Below are 21010 nucleotides of genomic sequence, written 5' to 3' on the forward strand. Positions count from 1 at the left end.
GAAAAAAACAAAGACTTTTCAACACAACAGAGATTTGTTGACCTGCGCAAATTATGTAATGGAAATGAAAATACACAAACAGAATTGGACATTTGGGCTCCCACTTATCATTGGAGATCATGAGTTCGATTACCAAAATGCTACAGCCACCCGCAGTCTAGAGAGCAAAACTGGCTGTGCTTTCTGGGTGGGAGGGGCATACTCTCTCTCCCCTGTCAATCACAGTGACCCTAGCCAATCATAGGTGTATGTGAGTTCATATATGTGGAAGAGGGTGGATAGCACTTTCCTCTGATTGTGTGATGCAGCATGAGCAGTAGTGTTTCAAGATGTGTTTGGCTGGCTTGTTAGCCTTCACCCTCCTTGGTTGGTAGCTGTTGTATGCCAGGCGATGGGTGGGAATTGGGGGAGAAAATAGGAAAAAAAATCCAAAGACAATTTGGCAGGAATTGGACTCATGAGCACACTGTCCCACCACACAGTGAAAATAGACTTACAGAAATAATATATTGATACCAAAGTCATGGCTATGAATTGTGTAACCTGAGCCATATGTTGCATGAACATCATGTTTAATATGTGGCTTCCAGTTAATTATATAACAGAAACAGGTGATTCACTTTAAGAATTTGCTTAATGGTATATCTATGTCTATGTCCAGTGACTCCATTATGTCTTTGTTTCATTCCAAGATTGATGTAAAGTGTACTTATAAATTCTCTCCAATAATTAGGTTCCTGTGGACACAGCCGTTAAATTCAATTGATTTCTGTGTCTCAATAATTAAAAAATTAAGTATCTCATGACCATGAAATAGATCATGAGAAACTAAATTGTGGCCTTAATATATTAATTCATGGCCACAGCTAATTAAAATGAATCACAGTGTCACCTCAGCAACTCCACAGATTCTTAATCTTTCCCAGGTTTATTGTACCAAATTTATTGTATCAACAAAACCATTTATTCGGTTTGAGCATTGAGCTTGAGATTCTGAATCTTGGTGGATCTGAATCACAAACAGGCATTCATTCTCTCATTGTTATCCATTTTCTCTCTCCTCTTTCTTCTTTTCTCCCTGGTGGCTGAAGCTCAGCACAGACGTCTCTCCATGTCACATCTACTGACAGCAGAGCTTTAAGAAGGTGTCAGACATGCAGCAGCGGTGGAGCTGGGGCCCAATTTTATCATCTGTCAGATTTATCAGTTTAGGTGGTAAACAGTAGAAAGAAAAACCCTGTTTGTGTTTGCATTATAGCTGAGATCTGTCACACACATTCTGAGCGTTACACACACAGAGTGCAGTGTTGAAAACCGAATACGAGGAGCAAAGCAGTTTCTTTAGAGTTGCACTGGAGCTACGAGGCTAATATAGCTAATGAGCAAAGCTTATAACTACCAGTTTAGCGTCGTGCCAGCTGCATAAAACTGGTTTTAGTTTTCAAGCAGCATCTATCACAAACAGACTTGCTGATGGGGTTTCTGATACTGACACTGTATGACATGCTCTTATATTTATTAAAAATGAACAAAATTGTATTGCCCAGCTAAAAAAAAAAGTCGTAGCTCTATCCTGAAGCTGAATCACTTTTTTTCCTCAGAATGGCAGACTCGGATACAAGACTTTTGAAGGCGGCACTGTATATTGTAGAATTGTACAAACAATTCAGATGATAATATATCTATCATTTGACTTTGTATTTTTATTTGACAGTTGATCGCAGAACGATGTCTTTGGTGGCAAGTGGGTGATGCCTTAGACATGCTTGTTAGCAACACAAAAAAAAGACACTAAACATGTCTTGATTCATGAATGACATTTGGGGTGACGGGGGAAATGGTGTAAATTAAACTTTTGCCATTTTGTGATGTGAAATGCTGCTTATAAAATTATATTAAATAAAGAGAAAAATTTTTTGTGAAAATCATTGGCTGTGAATTAATACAGTTTTCATATATACTGTTTCACATATACTGTTCTGTGTGTGTGTGTGTGTGTGTGTGGGTGTGTGTGTGTGTGTGGGTGTGTGTGCCCGTGCCCACAGCGTTCTGTGGATTAAGAATGATTCACTGCACACACAAGAGTAGCCCAAAGAGGTTTGCCTTCAGCCACTACAAACACAGCACAGCATGCACAGAGGTCAGAGAGGAGCAGTGTGTGTGTGTGTGTGTGTGTGTGTGTGTGTGTGTGTGTGTGTGTGTGTGTGTGTGTGTGTGTGTATACCCGTGTCATGTAGGCTGTGTGGAGAAGGCAGGATCTCCAGTTTGGTGACCTCTGAGGAGTTGGCCAGCAGCTGCTGAGCTTCCATTAAAGAACAGTGCTCAGTGCTCATGCCATCTATAGCCAAGAGGATATCACCTACATGCAGAGCACCACACCTGAGACACACACACACGCAGAGAAAGAGACATTAAAAATCAAACTGTATGCCATGCCAAACTGAATTTTATGGATGTCATTTTACAAAGTGGTGTATTAAAGTTCAGCCAAGACCAGTGGCAGCTTCTATAGCTTCTGAGAGGACATTTAAATCATATTCATAAATGTTCATCAATTTCACAGCTAAGGCTAGCTATCTTGAACCGAAACATCAGATTATCAGATTAGCTGGATTTTAACATGGACTGTGTGTGTGTGTGTGTGTGTGTGTGTGTACCTCTCTGCAACGCTGGCAGGCTTGATTTTCTGGATTGTAACGACATGTTTGTTCCTGTAGAGGGCAGTGGTGAGGCTCAGTCCCAGCACAGAGCCGGCGCTCTTCATGATCTCCACCTGCAGAGGACCTGAAGACTGTTGCACTGACTCTGACCAAACACACACACATACACACACACACACAGACACAGTTGGAAACTTGTACACACTAGGCCACGCCCACTGCAGGCTTGATGCTGCATTCAACTTAACTTGAAAGTGAGAAGTCTGAACTTGGAATTATGTCATTTTCGAGCTTGGTGTGTTTAAGCTACAAAGTGGGGAAAAAAACATATGCACGTGTTTTGTTAGCAAAAAGCTAGCCAGCTAATATTAGTGATCGTGAGTTTGCTGTATTTACTTTCGCAAAACAGCGAATTATATGGTCGGTGTTATAAATGTAACCAACAAGTGTGTCTATGTTGATTGATCGAAAGAAAATATTACTGTAACCAAGTTAAAGTAGCGAAGTGATCATTTATTTACTGCTGCTGGTGTGAGCGGCCATGTTGATTTGATGTCATGTGCTGAACTCGAGGTTGAAGAGACCTTCCTGAATAGGGAAGGAGTTCCGAATAGGAAATCCAAGTTGTGATTTCTTTGGTTTCTCCAAGTCAGAGGTTGGAAATTCTGAATTATAAGCTTTAGTCAAACGCAGCATTAATCCGAATACAGATACAGATATGAATATTTGGAGAATTGAACAGATACAGATACAGATAGTGTCATTGTGTAACACCCCAGTGTGTAAGTATTGCATGTGTGTCATATGGGAAAGTACAGTTGATTTATGAAACGAGGTAGCAGAAGTTGATTGTCTTTGCTTCATTGTGCACGTACGCTCACCCATGACCGTGATGTCGTACTCGATGAGGAAATAAGCTTCCTGGCTGCTCTGCATGAGCAGAGTGAGAGCGTCAGCATGTTTCCGTCGGTTTAGAGCCACACCGTTTACACTCAACACCCGATCCCCTACACGCAGAGTCCCCTCCCTGAGAGAGAGAGAGAGAGAGAGAGAGAGAGAGCAAAAGGGTTAGAAAAGTGAAAAAATAAATAAATAAACAGGAGGAAAATCGACAGCTGAGAAATCTGCATTATGCACCTACAGAGTGAGTCAGAGGGACAGATAAAAATTGGTAATAAAATAGAAAATGACAGTGAGGCTAAAAAAGAGAATACAGGAAAGTGAAATATATACACAATTTTATAAAATAAAATAAAATTTACACCGTTTCCCCATTTACACCAAATGTAGTCAGTCAGCCAAGACGTGTTTGGTGTCTGACGTGTGCTGCTTCTTTATCTTTCCACACAAGCTACAAAGCTAAATGTCGCTAACCAGTAATGAAAGCTTATAGCTTCCAGTTTAGCATTGTGCAGACTGCATGTCGAAGTTATCACATACTCATTTCAAAGGACATCATTACACTGGAGTGTGATCCTGGCGCAGAGTAACACCAAACTACATGCTGAGGAAGAAAGTGATTCAGCTTCAAGATGGAGCTGCGACTGTTTTTAGCTCTCTGACGTCATTTTGTCTATTTTTATAGATAACAGAGTCATACAGAGTCAGAAACGACAAAAAAATTTGATGCAGTTTGAGGTGAGTGTGTGAAAACTTGAAGACATTTCCTTTGCATGAAGCTGGTAGCCATGAGCTTTCCTTACCGGTTAGCAACGTTACCCTCATAGTGCAATCAGAAAACTAAAGCCATCAAACATATCTTGGCTGATAGATTACATTTGAGGTGAGTGTGTGTGTGTGTGTGTGTGTGTGTGTACTTCTCACTCATTATAATGCCATAAGTTAATGCTGCAGCTTCAGCAACCAGTTAACAGACCTCCACACACCTCCCCCCCACACACACACACACATTTGGCACAAACACTGATTGTCTAACACATTTCACAGAGCTGTCTCATGACATACATGGACACAGTGAAACACACACGCACACACACACACATTGTGACTCATCTTATCTCACCTGTCTGCAGGGCCCCCAGGTCTGACGTAGGTCACCACTAGAGGACGAGCCTTATGCCAGTCCTCATGAAACCCACCTGCAAAGATCACACACACACACACACACACACACACACACAGTGTGTTATTTCGATTAGCACTAAATGATGAAATGAATTTTTTTTTCCACAATAATCTTTTCACAGAGCAGAAGATGGGTCCTGAGGTGCAGCAGTCCTGACACCAACTTATATTTAAAATCGAGTACTTAGTGTCCGTGTGGCTGCAGGTTTTTATTCTAACGATGCAATCAATAATCAAAGATGCTCTTCAGTTTACGCTGAAGAAAATCCAATGAATCATTATAATGGTATCTATAATAACTACAGCAGTGGGGGAATAAAAAGTTAGTTTAATATAATGAGAATTCATTTGCTGGGCTTTTTCATGTAATTCAGTTATGAGGAAGAAAAATAATACTAAGTGTTTATAAATGGCTGCTGGTTGGTTAGAATGGAAACCTGCAGCCACAAATAATATCAAAAACCTCTGTGGTAAAGGCTCTGAGAAGAAAAAGAAAAGCTACAGACTCTGATGTACCTCGGAGCACGAAGCCAAAACTGTTGCCTTCTTTTTCCAAACACACCTCTATGGTTTTGGAGATGACGCTGCTCGGATTGCTGGGAGCTGAAACACACAGACGGAGCAAAGCAGCTCAGCAACAACAGGACAGAAATAACAGCTCGCATCATTCTCCAGAATAAAGCTCCAGTCATTCACTCTGACACAGATCTTCTCAAAATTCTTCACACGTAGTAGTGCAGTCACACGCTTGCATTAGCCTAACATTTTGGATTTTTATAATCCAAATTTACATATACATGACGGACACGTGAAGCGAAATCACACACTGCAGGAAATAACACAATTAATATGGCTAAACAGACTCGTGGTCCTGAAAACATGGTACAACAATAGCTCAGTAGTTTATGTGTTAATGACTGTGCTAGTTGTGAGTTCAATCACTTTTTTAAGCCCTCCACAGCTCAGCTGAATGACAGGATTACATTTTAGTTCCATTTTAGTTCCTGCACTCGTTTTTGATCTTCACACCTCTAATGAATAGGTCTTGGGACCTGGAACTTTGCTTCGTAAATCAGGACTTTGAGTGTGTTTCTCAGGGCGTACCGAGAGGAGGTAGCTCATACTCGACTTCCAGCACCACCCTCTCTCCAATGTTCTTCAGCATGCTGATGATCTCGTCGTGCCGCAGTTTGGACAGGTTGATGCCGTTCACTGACTTTATGTAGTCGCCCATGTTCAGCTGGTCACTCCTGAGATTAGCACACAGACTGGGAATTATAACATAACCACTTGAACATTATTGCATTAGAAAAGAAAAAAATCATGATTTATGTTGCTCTGGATGGCTTGAATGATTCTTTACAAATTCATTATTTAGATAGGAATGCAACTTTAAACCATGTTTTGTCAGATTTTTCATTATGTCTCATTGTAGCTTGAGCCCTGTCTATGGATTTTAACATAACAGCATCCTTTCGAAGGAAATTTATAAGGCAGGTCTGTGCAAGTCATGATATGACTTGTGACAGCATGACAAATCAAGAGCTATGTCAGCTTCACATAATTCCTTTAAGATGCAAAGCAACATACTGGTGTGTGTGTGTGTGTGTGTGTATACAGTATGTGTGCGATGTGGCTTGAGCTGACACATAATGAGCTTGCATGGATGCTAATTTAAGCTTCTCTGTCTGCTGTCCTGCAGCACTGTGCATTTGCCTGTTAGCGCCATTAACACACACTCACACACATTCACTCTGCATTAAGATGTAATTTAGCTAAACATGGGTATTCAGAATTTAACACAAGCAAACGTGCTTATCTTCTCCACACACACATACAACACTCTTACTGCAGACCGGTCACAGCTCCAGCCTGTGCTACTCTCATACACAAACTCACAAAGCTTCCTCAGTACTGAATATGTAAGAGACAAGTGTTATTGCATCATAAAATATAACAGCCAATCATGTTTCAATATGCAAATGCAGGTATTGACAGTGTTGCTAAACCTGCAAAATTGCGAACCACAAAAACAAATATATGAAACTTACATATTTCCATGCACCTCCACAACCGACTTCATGATTATCAAGCAGACATTTTTATGTAGTGTTATATGTTTTTTAGTCTGTTTTTGTGGCTGGTTTGTTAGTTTAGTTTGAATTGTAAAATTTGTATTTATAGTTGCATGTATGTCGAACCCAAATCATGCCCCTTGTGAATCCTTTTGGACAAGATCGAGATTTGTTCCTTACTTGTGTAGCTGTGACAGTGAGTTCAATCAGTAGCATTTGGGCTTGTTTAACTAGCTAGAGATTTCCATCGTTTCAGTAGTAGTCTATGTTGGGCTAGCAGCATGATCAGGTTGCACATTTGTGGCAAACCACACAACTGAACAAATCAGTGAATGAATCTGTACAAATGATTTAATCATTTAATCACTCAAGTCACTAAAAAGACTTATCCTGATTTGGATTTGCATTTTAATAGAAACTGTGTTTCTGGAGGAGGGTAAAAATGGATGCGCTTCTTGGCGTTTTTATTTCTTATGGAACTGTTACGTCAAACAATTCATTATTTTATAACTTGATCTAGAAAAAGATTTAAGATGTTTAAAATGTGTTTTGGCTGGTGTGTTCCTTTAGTTTATGCCTCCTCCATGAAGAAACACACATGCTGAAAGGCTAGGCATGCAGTGAACTGGGCTGCATTGTAATTTTGGACTGTCTCACACCTTCTGCTACTAGCTGTGAAGAGAGTGGGCACACACACAAACACACACACACTCACACACACACACACACACACACACACTGCTGCACTAATGTTATTTTTACACCTCACAAGTCAGCTGTAGTACTCTATTTCAATTTTCAAACGTCCAAAGGTGTTTGCCTGACCTCATGGTCTCAGGGGTTGTTGTGATGCATCAGTACTGACCTGAGATCACACGCTCACACACAAACACAAACTAAAGCTGCATAATCACCGAGTTTCAGGTTATGTTCACCTATTTAGTAGTATATTACACCTTAAACTTGAACTTAAAGGTCAGGGTGTTTACCCAAAATGCTGGATCAAATGTTTTTCCATAAAGAAGTGATTAAAGTTGCACAATCTTAATGCAGCCAACAAGACACTTTTGACCTTATCCAAGAGATTAATCACAGGGTACATAATAATGCTGGAAGAGTCCACCTGAACGTGAGTAAACTGTAGCCAAGAAAAGGTGTACATGGTCATTACGTGCTGCTCAGGATTTCTCCAGTGGGTATTAAAGGCTGTAATGTATGCCAGAATAATGTACCCTACCCAGAATAATGTATCCACCACCAACTCTTACTGTTTACACCAAACGGGACATCTCCATGTTGATGTTTTCATGTTGCGTGCACCTACTTCTGATCCTGCCATTCAATCATCCAGGCTTCTTGTTCTCCTGACAATACTGACAACATTGCCACCTGACATGTCTCAGCCTCAGCTGCTCCGCCCACATCCCACAAAGCATCTAATACCTTTTGTACACTTATCTGGCCACAAGCTTCAGTATCTTTAAGCTCACAATCTGACTGGCTTTTGAAACTTCTGCATATAAACGCTTCCACAGGCTGTTTACCGCTGAAAAGACATACATCATGCCGAAATGTTTACAGTACGCTGTATTTAAAAGCCATTGCGTAGATTTATTTATTAGTCTGTGATTTGTTGCAATGTGTCGACGAGCTACAGAAAAAGTCTGTGATTTGTTGCAGTGTCCTTCAAATGGCCTCTCCTTGTGAAAGTAGGCAGTTTTTGGTGATGTTTAGTGAAAATAGTGTGAAAGTTCTCTGGCTTACTGGCTGGCTATTCACACCTTTAATTAAAAAAACAAAAATATAAGGGATGGCCAATACTCGTTTACATTGTTGCCTCATTGTATAATTTATGACAACTTACTAGGCACAAAATACTGGGTGGATATTATTTTAACAAACTCCAATTTACCAGAACTGATTCATGTGAATACAAGTATTAAACACCCATGGAAAGTTATTCTCTGTACAAACACTGATAGCTTGTATTATGTCCAGTCATTGATCAAATCATATTGCAAACATCTGCATTATTATAAAATTTTTAGGAGTGTGTGTGTGTGTGTGTGTGTTTGTGTGTGTGTGTGAGAGAGAGAGAGAGAGATAGAGTGACAGAGCATTGTCTTACCTGGCTGCCAGGCCTCCTGGTCTAAGGTTTGACACTCGAGGCTTGCCGTCTTTGTCCGAGCCTCCAGAGATGGTGAGGCCGAGACTGGAGCCTTCTCTCTTTATCAGCTCCACTGTGGTCAGACCTCGAATCTCATCTACACTCACACACACACACAAAACCATACACAGAAAAATCAGGACAGCATTTCAGCCAGCATCCTGATCATTTAGGGAAATAATTTAAGAGATTTTAGCAGCACTGCTTAGAGGTGAGAATCTCTGTGCACTTCACAATTTGATTATACTTTACATTAAGATTTCATTATAAAATCACTCTATGTATCTTCTTACATTCTATTTTCTGATCTCTATAGCTGACATTATGATTTTTTTTTACAGATAGACGAGCACAATAATACATTTTGATCCAATAAGCCACGCCCTTGTTCATGACATCACATTACCTGACTAATTCTGTGTCTAATACTCACAATCTTATCTTTTTGGAAGATGACCTGGTAATGGTTTTCCATAATTTCACTGGTGCTGCTTTTTAAAAGAATTTATACCTCAGCACTGTTGAATTCTTGAATCCAATTGATCAGAAGTTGATTAATTTTCCATAACGGCAGCTCTGTCTGTAGTTTATATTGCAAGGTTTATATTAATGTGCTTGTAGGACACGGGAACTTGTATGACAGATGCTCCTCAGAAATGTATTTACAAAATGTCTGCCTACATCAACCTACCCTGGCATTAATTTTCCTATAAACTCATGCCCTGTTGTGTTTTATTCCTTACATAGTTTTTTTTTAGCCTTCATGATAAGCCCCAGTTTTTTGTCATTTTGATCAGACATATCTGGTACTATTGACAGTTTTCCCGCCAATATAAAAGTCAGAGAGAGTCATGATATACATGGATGCAAAATATTTTGAGAAAATTACTTAGAAATTAGAATGATTATTTTCCCTATCTTTGCTGATCTATAAACAGAAGCTAATTTGCTCTCACAAATCCTTAGAGAGCAAGAAAGTGTGAGAGGAAACCTGTAAGAAGGAAGAAGGGGACAAGTTGTGTTTAGAGTTAAGCAGGGACTCTATACTCTAAAGAGACTCTAAAGTTCGGCATCAGTACCAGCGCAGACAAGCTGTCTGTTCACCTCAGCACACAAGACTATCACGACATTTGTGTGTGTGTGTGTGCGCGTGTTGAAATTCTCATGAGACATTTCATACAGAATTCTGTTAATCTTATTTAATGAGCATTTTACCTGGAATGCTGCGCCTCTTTGAGACCACACTGCTGTCATTGGCTGCGCAGTCTTTATTCCCTTTTGAATAAGGGCCGTCATCTGGAACAATAAAATAATACTCGTCATTAGTGCTGCAGGAACATCTGGCAACCCTTCCTCACTGATCCATGGCATGAAATGAAGGAAGGCTTTGGACAAAAACGTACTGTGAGACATGTTTCCCGTCTAAAATTCATTTATTTACCCCAAAAAAATGACAGCAAGTGAAAATATCTTGAATATAGTAATAAATATCTATTATTTCATAATATAAGATTACACCCATTCTTGTAAGCCCATTACAAGATTATTAAACCTATATATAAATACTTTTTTTAACTAATGAAATCGTTCTCTTGGCAGATCATTTTGATTACAATAAGACAATGTAAATCTTGAAAATTGTAGAAATAGGTTTGGTAATCTTATAGTTGGTTTATTGTAATCTTTTAATAGGAAGCACTAGATAAATTTGACTATGTAATAATATAATACATTGCAATGTTTAGATTTGCACCAGAGCTAGTGAATGTTGGTAATAGTTAAAGAAATCCTATAGCTACCAGTTTTAATTGTTGTGCAAACCTCTAAATCTGTCTAAATTATCTCACCTCCAAAAAGAGTTGCTTATATGGTTTATGATGTTCTATAAAAATGGACCAAAAGGGCATCACAGAGCTAAAAACAAATCTTGAAACCAAATCACTCTCTTCCCCTTCATAAACATCACACTCAGGTTGAAGACGGAATTGTACACAAGTTATACAGTTTTGTTGGTTACATTTTTAAAACCTATGTATTCGGCTGGTTTATAAGTCAAATTGTACAAATGGTGTTACTGAGACAGTGTCTTTTAAGGAGAGTGTGTGATGATTTAGACCTACAGGTTGCATAATGCTAAACTGGTAGCTATGAGCTTCCCTTACTTGTTCGCTACAGTACATATGATTTATAGTTCCAGTACAAAACTAAAAAATAATAAATAAATAAAAAATAAAGCAAACATCAGACAACAAACATTTCGGTTTGTGAGGTAAGGGGAAAACTGTTTACAGATCATTTTTGGCAACAGTATCTCTAACTACCAGTAAAACTCCCTGGTATATAAGGCAACATAAATAATTGCCCAGGGCGCCAACTTGCCAGGGGCGACACTGACACAGCGTGTTTTATATAGACACTTGTGAAATCTGCCCCGATCTGTCCTAGTGATGCTGCTAAGTCTCCTTACCCCTGCCATGCCCCTCAGTCTCCAAGTGAAATTTCACCAAGAGTGCCAAATAGGTCAAAGCTATCATTGCTACAAACACACACACACACACATATGCGCACACACACACACAGTGCAAGGAAGCACATGTGAAAGATAAGGATCTCCAGACTGGCTTTTTTTCTACATCAGAACAAACAGGAATTTCCAAAAAGTACAAAAAATTGCTAGTCTTTATGTAAGCAAATACTGCACTTATTTTGAGTTTTGATTTCAAAACCAAATCCAAAGTCCCAAACCATCCAAATAATAGACGTTCTTCATATATTAAATTACAGCTTATTACCCTATTAAAAATAGTAACTAATTTTGTTGTTGTTGTTGTTGTTTTTTTCAGCTGCTCGCATTAGGGGTTGTCACAGCGGATCATTGGTCTGCATGTTTGATCTGGCACAGGTTTTACGTCGGATGCTCTTCCTGACGCAACCTTCCCATTTTATCCAGGCTAGGGACCGGCACTGAGTGTACACTCCCAGTGGCTGGGTTGGTTCCCTGCCCGGGAATTGAACCCGGGCCGTGCCATCATTATCCACTAGACCACCAGGGACCCAAAAATAGTGACTAATACTAGAGTTATTATATATTTATATCAATTTATTATTGCTTTTTCTTTTTTGGGTCCCTGGAAGACTAGTGGTTAGGCCATGGCACTCTCACCGCTGTGCCACAGGTTCGATTCCCGGCCAGTGAATTGAACTCAGCCACTGGGGTTGCACACGATAAAAACTGTGCTAAATCAAATATGTGAACCAATGATCTGCTGTGGTGACCATTAACAGAAGCAGCCGAAAAAAGAAGAAGAAGAACATTGCTTTCTCTTTTTTCTTTTTTAATGTGCTGTATAGTATTTCCCACATGACGCAGATACACAAAGTCTCTGAAACACATGCTTCATGAGTTCATAAAAAAAAGCTTCACTTTAGCATGCACAACTCATTTTGCAACTCAATTAAAAAGTCCCAAAGTAATTTAGAGCGTTACACTCCGGCAGCCCAACTTGCGATGACACCATTCCTGATGTAGGTTAAACGCCGGATGTTCCTACAATGCTGGTGGGCCTATTTTCAGACCCGGTTTATTTATAGAGCCGACACAAGACCTGGTTAATACTTCTCTCCCATAGCTCCACAGTTTTCCATGAACACCTACAAACATCAGTGAGGAACGTTCTAGACAGACGGTTTTAGTGGTAAAAATAATAAGATTGAAGTTTGTATGTCAATGATCACATAGCAATGAGTCAATGATCACATAGCAATGAGGCTTGCAAACACAGAAAATGCTATAATCAATAGCATTATACTATTAATTGTAATATATTAATCTCATTTTCAATAAAAGATAACTCAAGAGGGTTGCCACATATGCAAACAGGTACCCCAATGAACAAGTAAATACCAATACCATATGGCCATCAGAGATCCCATATACTGCACTTAAATTCCAGCATTATGACCATGGATTTATTAGATACCTACGTCTACACTGTATATTGTGTTTTAGTAAGGAATAAAACACTTTAGGGAGTGCTGTTACAGGAAAATAATCAACATCAGGGCAGTCTGATGAAGCAGAGTTACCATCTCAAAGTTGATCATTTTCCTATAATAGCACAATGAAGTGTTTTATTCTTCTTATACAACAGCAGTTTGCCAAATGTTACAATATTTCATTATTCAAACATTAGATTATTAGTCTGATTATTAGTCAGATTAGATTAGACTTTACATTATATGCATTTATAGTTACATTTAATGTTGTGAAATGTTCACAAAACAAGTTAGTTCTCGTTATCACTTATGTTACGTTTAGCAGTTATAAACAGTAATAGTGCAGGTATAGAATTATTTGATTAGGCAAAATGCTAGAATATTTATTCCAAACTGATTTAGCTGACTATAGCAGTTTATCAAAATAAACTTTGTTTCAGCTTTGTCCTTCCCTTTTTAAAAAAAAAACCTCATGAAATTAAATCTTGTGAAATAACTTTAGACATAAAGGTATGATGTCATCACTAACAACAGCAAAACACATCATTAACAGTATACATATTTTAGTAGTCAAAACAATGTAGAAAAACATTTTTGTCTAATTTTTGCCTGCCATATTTCCTTTTTTTGAAAAGGAGGCTACTCTGTTTTCTTGATCAATTCTTAACAGGAGATACTGTACCCAGAAATAAAGATGTGTTATTATCACCTGTATTGGTAGAGTGAAGTTTGTTAGGCAAATAGAGATGGATAGATGAAGATGTAAAAGATGACTAGACTCACCATTGCGGCCTTCTCTCCGTAAACCGCACAGCATGGCTGCGGTGTCACGTCTCCATGCTTTTCCACACCGGAGTATGAAACCCGTCTATATTCTACATACGCTATTGCTAACCCTCACTGCGGTTTACAGCATTACTTCCAAACTCACAGTGAGCATGCTAAAGCACACCCTCTCCAAAAGCAAGCCAAAGCTCCTCAGTGTATCCGCCTTAGAATAAATTTGGCATGTGTGTCTTTGATCAGAGATCACATATCATCCATGGTGCCATTCAACTCTGCAAATGTATACAGGGAATTTTTACTTTTCTAAAAAATCTGTGGTTAGTTAATGGGTGAGTATGTACAGTATACACTTTGAATGACTAAATATAATCATGCATGTATGTAGGTGGCTTGTATTTCCCTCAAGTGCTAATGATCTCAATGTCTTAACAGCTCTACATATGATGGTATCCTTTTTCAACTTCCTGTAGCTAAATTTGTATCAGGCTACATCCAAGTACTAGTTTCTAAAAAGATACCAATTGTAGCAGTACTCAATACCTCAATAACTCTACTCTCTGAAAAGATGCTAAAGAGGTACTGGCTATTCCTATTTCAATAGCCAAATACTGGTCTCTAAAGAGGTACTGGCAATTCATACTCCAATGTCCAAACTGTAGTCTCTAAAGCGATACTGGCTCTTCAAACTCCCATATCCAAATTTTAGTCTCTAAAAAGATACTGTCTATTCATAATCCAATATCCAAACTCTAGTCTCTAAAGAGATACTGGATATTCATACTCTAATATCCAAACTCTCATGTTTAAAGAGATACTGGCTATTCATACTCCCATAATCAAATTTTAGTCTCTAAAAAGATACTGTCTATTTATAATGCAATATCCAAACTCTATTCTCTAAAGAGATACTGGCTATTCATACTTCAATACCCAAACTGTAGTCTCTAAAGAGGTACTGGATATTCATATTCCAATATCCAAACTCTCATATCTGAAGAGATACTGGTTATTCATATGCCAATATCTAAACTATAGTCTCTGAAGAGATACTGGTTATTCATATGCCAATATCTAAACTATAGTCTCTGAAGAGATACTGGTTATTCATTCACCAATATCTAAGAAATTGTCAGAGTATTTATATTTCAATGTCTGAATCTAATGGTCAAGAGCCAAATTAGACAGAGATACTAACAATTAATGCCTCAACACTAGTTTCCAAAAGGAGCTCATATTAATACTACAATATCCAAACTCTAATGTCTAAACATTCACTATTCATACACCAATATCAAAACACAAGTCTCCAAAGAGACACCAGCTGTCCAATGAAGTATCTAGTAGTCATTTTCCAAAAGTCAACCGCTAATGTCTGACTATCTCTACATCAATGTCTAAACTACGGTCGATACTTCAATATCAAAAACTCTTGTTTCCAAAGAGATACTGTATATCCAAGCGGATACCTAATATTCATGCTCCAGTATCCAGACTCTATTGCCAGACAACACACTGGCTTTCCATACTCCAATATTAAAACTCAAGTGTCCAATATGAAAATAAATATTCATACTACAATGTACAAAATCTAATGTACAAAGATATACTGATTATCTCTTTTCCAATATTCAGACTCTATTGAATATTCCTATGTGTTCCTATATTCAAACTCTATGCATACTCCAAGGAGACTCCTAATATCCATACTCCAATATCCTTTCCTTATCAATATCCTACTCCAAGGTTTCCTTTCCAAATCTTTCCACTGAGATACTGTATAGTCATAATTCAATATAAATAAAGTGTCTAAAAAGGAACTGTCTATCCATACTCCAATATTCAAACTCTAACGCTCAGAAAGGTACTCACTATCCATACTTCAGTATCCAAACTCTATTGTCCAAAAAAGGCTATCCATGCCACAATGTCCAATCTCCAGAGTCCACTGACTATTGCTTCCCCAATCCACAATGTCCAAAATTGAACTCCCAAGCAGATTTTTTTACCAAAATGCAACGTCCAAACTGTAGAATCCAAACAGGTAATGAACGTCCACACAACACTGTGCCTCAGTCTTCAAACTCTAGTCTCCAAACTCGGTGTCTTTCTTCACACTGTCTGATCCGTGTGTGGAGACAAGCATGTGTGGGAAGCTCCAGCTGTGATGGAGCCGTAACACGAGGCTGAAATAAAAACACTGCTGCAATGAGACTCCAAGCGACGAAGCAGAGTCTATCCCCCTCTTTTTCTCCTCCTCTCATTCCTTTCACTCCTCCCTCTCTTCTCATGCTCCTGAGATGTTCATACTCATCTCTGTCCTTCCTCCTTTTCCCTATTAATCATCTCTGTTCACATACACAGACACACACACACCAGTATAGACACATGTAACAAAGTGAGTTTCTTCCTGCAGGATCTTAGGAGTCATACACCTCATTGTACTGGGCCACACACAAACACACACACACACAGAGAGAGAGAGAGAGAGAGAGAGAGAGAGAGAGAGAGATAAAACAGCCACCTCCTTCTTCAGGCAGACTCATAGCACTCCTGTGCCTCTAACATTAGTACCCAAACATCCTACTCAACTCAACACACACACATATATAGACACATGTAACATAGTGAGTTTCTTCCTGCAGGGTGTTAGGAGTCATACACCTCATTGTGCTGGGCCACACACAAACACACACACACATAGAGAGAGAGAAAAGAGCCACCTCCTTCTTCAGGCAGACTCTTAACACTCATGCGCCTCTAACATTAGTACCCAAAAATCCTACTCAACTCAGCACACACACACACACACACACCAATATAGACACATGTAACATAGTGAGTTTCTTCCTGCAGGGTGTTAGGAGTCTTACACCTCACATACACACACACACACACACACACACACAAGAGCCACCTCCTTCTTCAGGCACACTCATAACACCCATGTGCCATTAACATTAGTACCCAAACATCCTACTCAACACATGCTCCCACACTAATACCTCACTTATATTCATTTGTCACTCTTTTCCTCTTCTGCAGCAAATTTTGCCCTGTAGTTACAAGGTTAATGTAATTAATAAGTAAGTCTGGAAGTTTAGGTTTAGCATTAGCAAAATTGTGTGATATCATTGTACTGAAGAACTGCATGCAGTTTAAGATTAATTAAAAAAAAAAAAAAAACTCTTGAGTGAAAAACTAAAGAACCAAACTTAACACAGCAATATCTTGGATGATCGCTGATTTAATACACTGTGTTTAATTCGCCTAGCCAATCCCTTAAACCAGTAGTTCTCAAACAGAGCTCCAGGGACCCACAGGGGTCTCTGAATTATAGCCAGGGGGTTGAACCTAATGCCAATTTTTATAAGAATGTGTTCTGTACATAAAAAGTGCAGGAATAAAAATCCATATGGCTCCAGTAAATAATGAAGCTAATATTTGAATAGCTAGATTATGCTGATTTTAGAGAAAATTGTGCTAATGGGTTCCAGGAAATTTTTTATAGTTAAGAGGATCCATGGCTGCACAGCCTACTTTTTATGCATATCCACTTTTTCTTTTTATCTCTATTAAATAGATTCTCACAGTGCTCAATTACACTCAGTACTTATGGTTCTTTTCATTGCTATATCACTATCACTACCAAGTGAAATATGTGATTAACTCATTATACACATTATTGCTTTTAATTTCAGCCCTCTGGAGAACAGTAAAGTAGAACTGCTGGATGGAAATTAACTTTACTAGCTCTAACACTGCTCTGCCTCAGGAGTGTCTATCAGCGACTGCTCTCATGTTTCATTGTCTCAGAAGGTCTTTCAGCCACTGAGAGCAACTGGGTTCATCCTTTACAGCATGTGTGTGCGTGTGATGATGATGATGATGATGATGATGTAGGCTCTCCAGTGCTCACACCTGTCTTTCCATTTGTCCATTTGTCACTTGAACATACCAGACCCTTCCCCCACACACCCATTTCCCTTAACCACACATACATACAGTCAGCTCCGATACAGTCACTGCGTGCTCCCTGTCCTTTCTCTGACATGTAGAGCAGGGACAAAGAGATCGCAGAGACATGTCCTTCTTCTTTTAGCTCTCTTCTGTGATTTTGTCAGACAGAGATCTAAATCTGCAGCTACTCCTGTCTGGCTCAACCACTTGATCACTGGTTTATGGGAAAACCAATAGACTTTAATATATTGTTGCAATGAATTAATAAAAGGTACTGACTGAATGACTGAATGTTAGCTCTTGCTGTTGATCTTCATAAAGCATCTTATTTATTTATTTATTTATCTATGCATTTTATATATAAGAATTAGGTAACTGAAAAAAGATACAGTACTAATATCTGTATGACTTTGGTCTGGAGCACAAATGTGCTTTATGCTAATATATATTTATTTTTTTAAAGTGTAAGTAACAAATGTAGGGCTGGGCGATATGAAAAGAAGATCATACTACAATACTTGAAGACTTTTCTAACATCCACAATATGTATCATAATACATGAAGTTTGCTTAGAAACTTCCAGCAAAACATTTTTTAATGTCTCCAAAAATAAATTGTTTAACACTGAAAAGGAAGGAAATTTTTACAATTATAAAATTGTAATCATTTTATACAATGTATAAAATTAAATTTTACAGATGTGACTATTCAGTAATCATTTTTATAAAATCAGATGCTTGCAATCAATTTGTAACCAAAAATTATAAAGATATCATGACACCCACAATATCACAATTATCACAATGTTGATATTATACTGTCATATTGCCCAACCCCAAGCCAATTATAAATGAACACATATCTCAAACATATGAATTTCTGCTGGAATATTCCAGTGGTGCCTTTTACCAACAGTGTTAAACCAAAGTTGGAACACAAACTTGTGAATCTCGATTTAGCAAGAGTAAACCTAAATTAACATTCCCAGGCATCTTATATACTGACTATGGCAATATAGTAATGAATGTCTATCTCACATAATTTTTCTTTAAATATATGTCCCAACATTGCTAAACAAGATTGTTAAGTGTCATAATCTCATGAAGAAATTCAGTGACTAATATGGCCATCCGCATAAGGTTACAGTGTTTAGCTACACAGTTAGATTAGATTAGATTAGATTTTATTGTCATTGTGCAGAGTAGGAGTATATAGCCAGTGAAATGCAGTTAGCATCTAACCAGAAGTGCACTGAAGTTAGGTTTTGTTCATGTTTATATACGATAGTAAATTCAGCTGTGTCTTAAAACATGTCAGTGAGTCTGTGAGACTGAAGAACTGGATGTGGTTTGAGATAGATATTTTACAGAAAAGACTATTTACAGATGAGCTATACTTCCATTACCTTCCATTAGCCTTGTAGCGCTAGTGCAAATGTAGAGAGTTGGAGAGAAGTTATATTGGGGTTTTATCTTGGAAGTGGGTTTCTGGGTTCTTCTCTCAATAAACTCTCTTGATTTAAAATAGCAGGATTACTTGGTCCAATTTAAGGTGGATTTTTTTTTTTTTTAATTTTATTTGTTTATTTTTTAAGGAAAAACTCTGTGTTCCACTTGATTTGTTCTCTCAACATGGGAAGATGGTCAGGTGGTTAAAGTTATGAGAACACTGTTGCTAGCCAACTGGAACATATTGATGCTGGGCAGAAACTAGCTAGCTAGCTAGTACAGCTGCTAAGTCTTTTATACAGACAGGATGTAAAGACAGGATAGCAGTGGAATTGAGACAGAGCTATCAAGAATATCAACATTTTCCTCAGAATTGTTGGTAAATTATTTTTTTTAAAAAAAGGCTTAATATGTCTAAAACTTTACTCTAATTACACTTTAAATAAACTTCCACAAGTACCACCATATTGAAAGTCAACACTAAGTTACAACTCAGAGCTGTGAGAGAATTTCAGCTACCAAAAGAATGATATGAAAGTGTGAAACCTTTCCATTAATGTGGTAAACACCCAAACAAAAAATGAGTACATTCAAAGAATTCTTGCTAAATTGATGGTCTGGGATGATTTTGATAGCAACACTGACATCTTGTGGTTTGAAAGAACTCCAAAACTGGTCTTGTGTTGAGACTTACAAACATTGAACATGACCTTTTACTTTCTTATACTGGGAAACACCAGTGGGAACACATGAAAACTCACACACACACACACACACACACACACACACACACACTTGCCCTGCATTACACTGATTATTGAATATCACATTCACTCTGCATTTCCACCTTACCTTCATTCCCATTTCAAATGCATACACACTCACAGGTACCTTTCACTCTTCCTTTGATGACTCCCATGCGGCAGCGTAACGAGAAGAACACCCTCCTCTTCCCCTTCGCTCCTCCACCCGATCCCTTCTTCACTGAGCTGACAGAGGAAGAAACTCCATCGGGAAAGCGTTTGGGGTTGATGCTGCAACTCAGCCGCCACATCTCAACTTAGAAGCTACTGAACGTGCAACCAGGCATCTCTATTCTTCACACACATTCTTGTCTCTCCTCCTTTTCTTTTCCTCATCTCACAGTCAGAAGATACACAGGGGATCCCTCTTTATTTATTGTCACGTCGTCACTTGATGGGAAAAAATGATCAATGTCAACTCCACAAGACAAAGATGCTGGTGGGGCTGTGTTTGTCAGTATCTGTGTGTGTGTGTGTGTGTGTGTGTGTGTGTGCATGTGCATGTGTGTGTGTGTGTGTTTGTGTTTATGTGAGAACATTTCTGGCCTGTAGAGTAGAAAGCAGATGGAGAACAGCTTCTCTCTGCAGAGATCCAGTCTGGCCAAACCACAGGAACAATTCCATCCTGAGAACATGGCTCACAGCTGACTTCATCTATTATACATTAGGAGAACCTGCGCAATAGAAGAACTGACTTTAATATTAGTAATATTAATATAGAATAATCTGTGTGAGTATATTATTATATAATTCAGCTGACAAAGTTTTCCAGGGTAATTATCAGAGCACTGTACATAGCCATTAAAGGAATACTAAGGCATTTTTAAGCCTAATATCTGTATCTACGGCATATATAGCAATTGCGTGATTACCACAGACAAGAATTTCAACAGGTTTTCCTGCACTGAGAAAAGAACAGAAAACTCATTTACTTGAGCCTCACTTATAATGGATGTCTAAGAGCAGTCAGGACATCAGTAGCATTACCAATGTAGCAGCACATTGATGCAGATGGTAGCGTTGGATCTTCACG

At 38.5% G+C, this 21010-nt stretch overlaps 1 protein-coding gene across 8 annotated transcripts in view; it reads right to left on the reverse strand.

Moving 5' to 3' along the window:
• Positions 1-20439, reverse strand: part of grip2a (glutamate receptor interacting protein 2a) — a 34263-nt gene extending 13824 nt beyond the window's left edge. Inside the window, exons 1-10 of one of the 8 annotated variants that reach the window (XM_026928416.3) lie at positions 15776-15965; positions 13767-14041; positions 10203-10283; positions 8949-9084; positions 5850-6013; positions 5262-5348; positions 4684-4759; positions 3542-3687; positions 2658-2805; positions 2225-2379 (exon numbers count right to left, since the gene is read on the reverse strand). In XM_026928416.3, the coding sequence (XP_026784217.3) occupies positions 2225-2379; positions 2658-2805; positions 3542-3687; positions 4684-4759; positions 5262-5348; positions 5850-6013; positions 8949-9084; positions 10203-10283; positions 13767-13800 (1027 nt within the window). In that variant the 5' untranslated portion in view covers positions 13801-14041; positions 15776-15965. Of the gene's footprint in view, positions 1-2224; positions 2380-2657; positions 2806-3541; positions 3688-4683; positions 4760-5261; positions 5349-5849; positions 6014-8948; positions 9085-10202; positions 10284-13766; positions 15966-20065 lie in introns of those variants that run through there. The other 7 variants (XM_026928414.3, XM_026928411.3, XM_026928412.3 and 4 more) reach the window with 7 other exon arrangements.
• Positions 20440-21010: the final 571 nt, after the last annotated feature.

The sequence above is a fragment of the Pangasianodon hypophthalmus genome, chromosome 8 (assembly GCF_027358585.1).
Source record: "Pangasianodon hypophthalmus isolate fPanHyp1 chromosome 8, fPanHyp1.pri, whole genome shotgun sequence".
NCBI classification, from domain to species: domain Eukaryota; kingdom Metazoa; phylum Chordata; class Actinopteri; order Siluriformes; family Pangasiidae; genus Pangasianodon; species Pangasianodon hypophthalmus.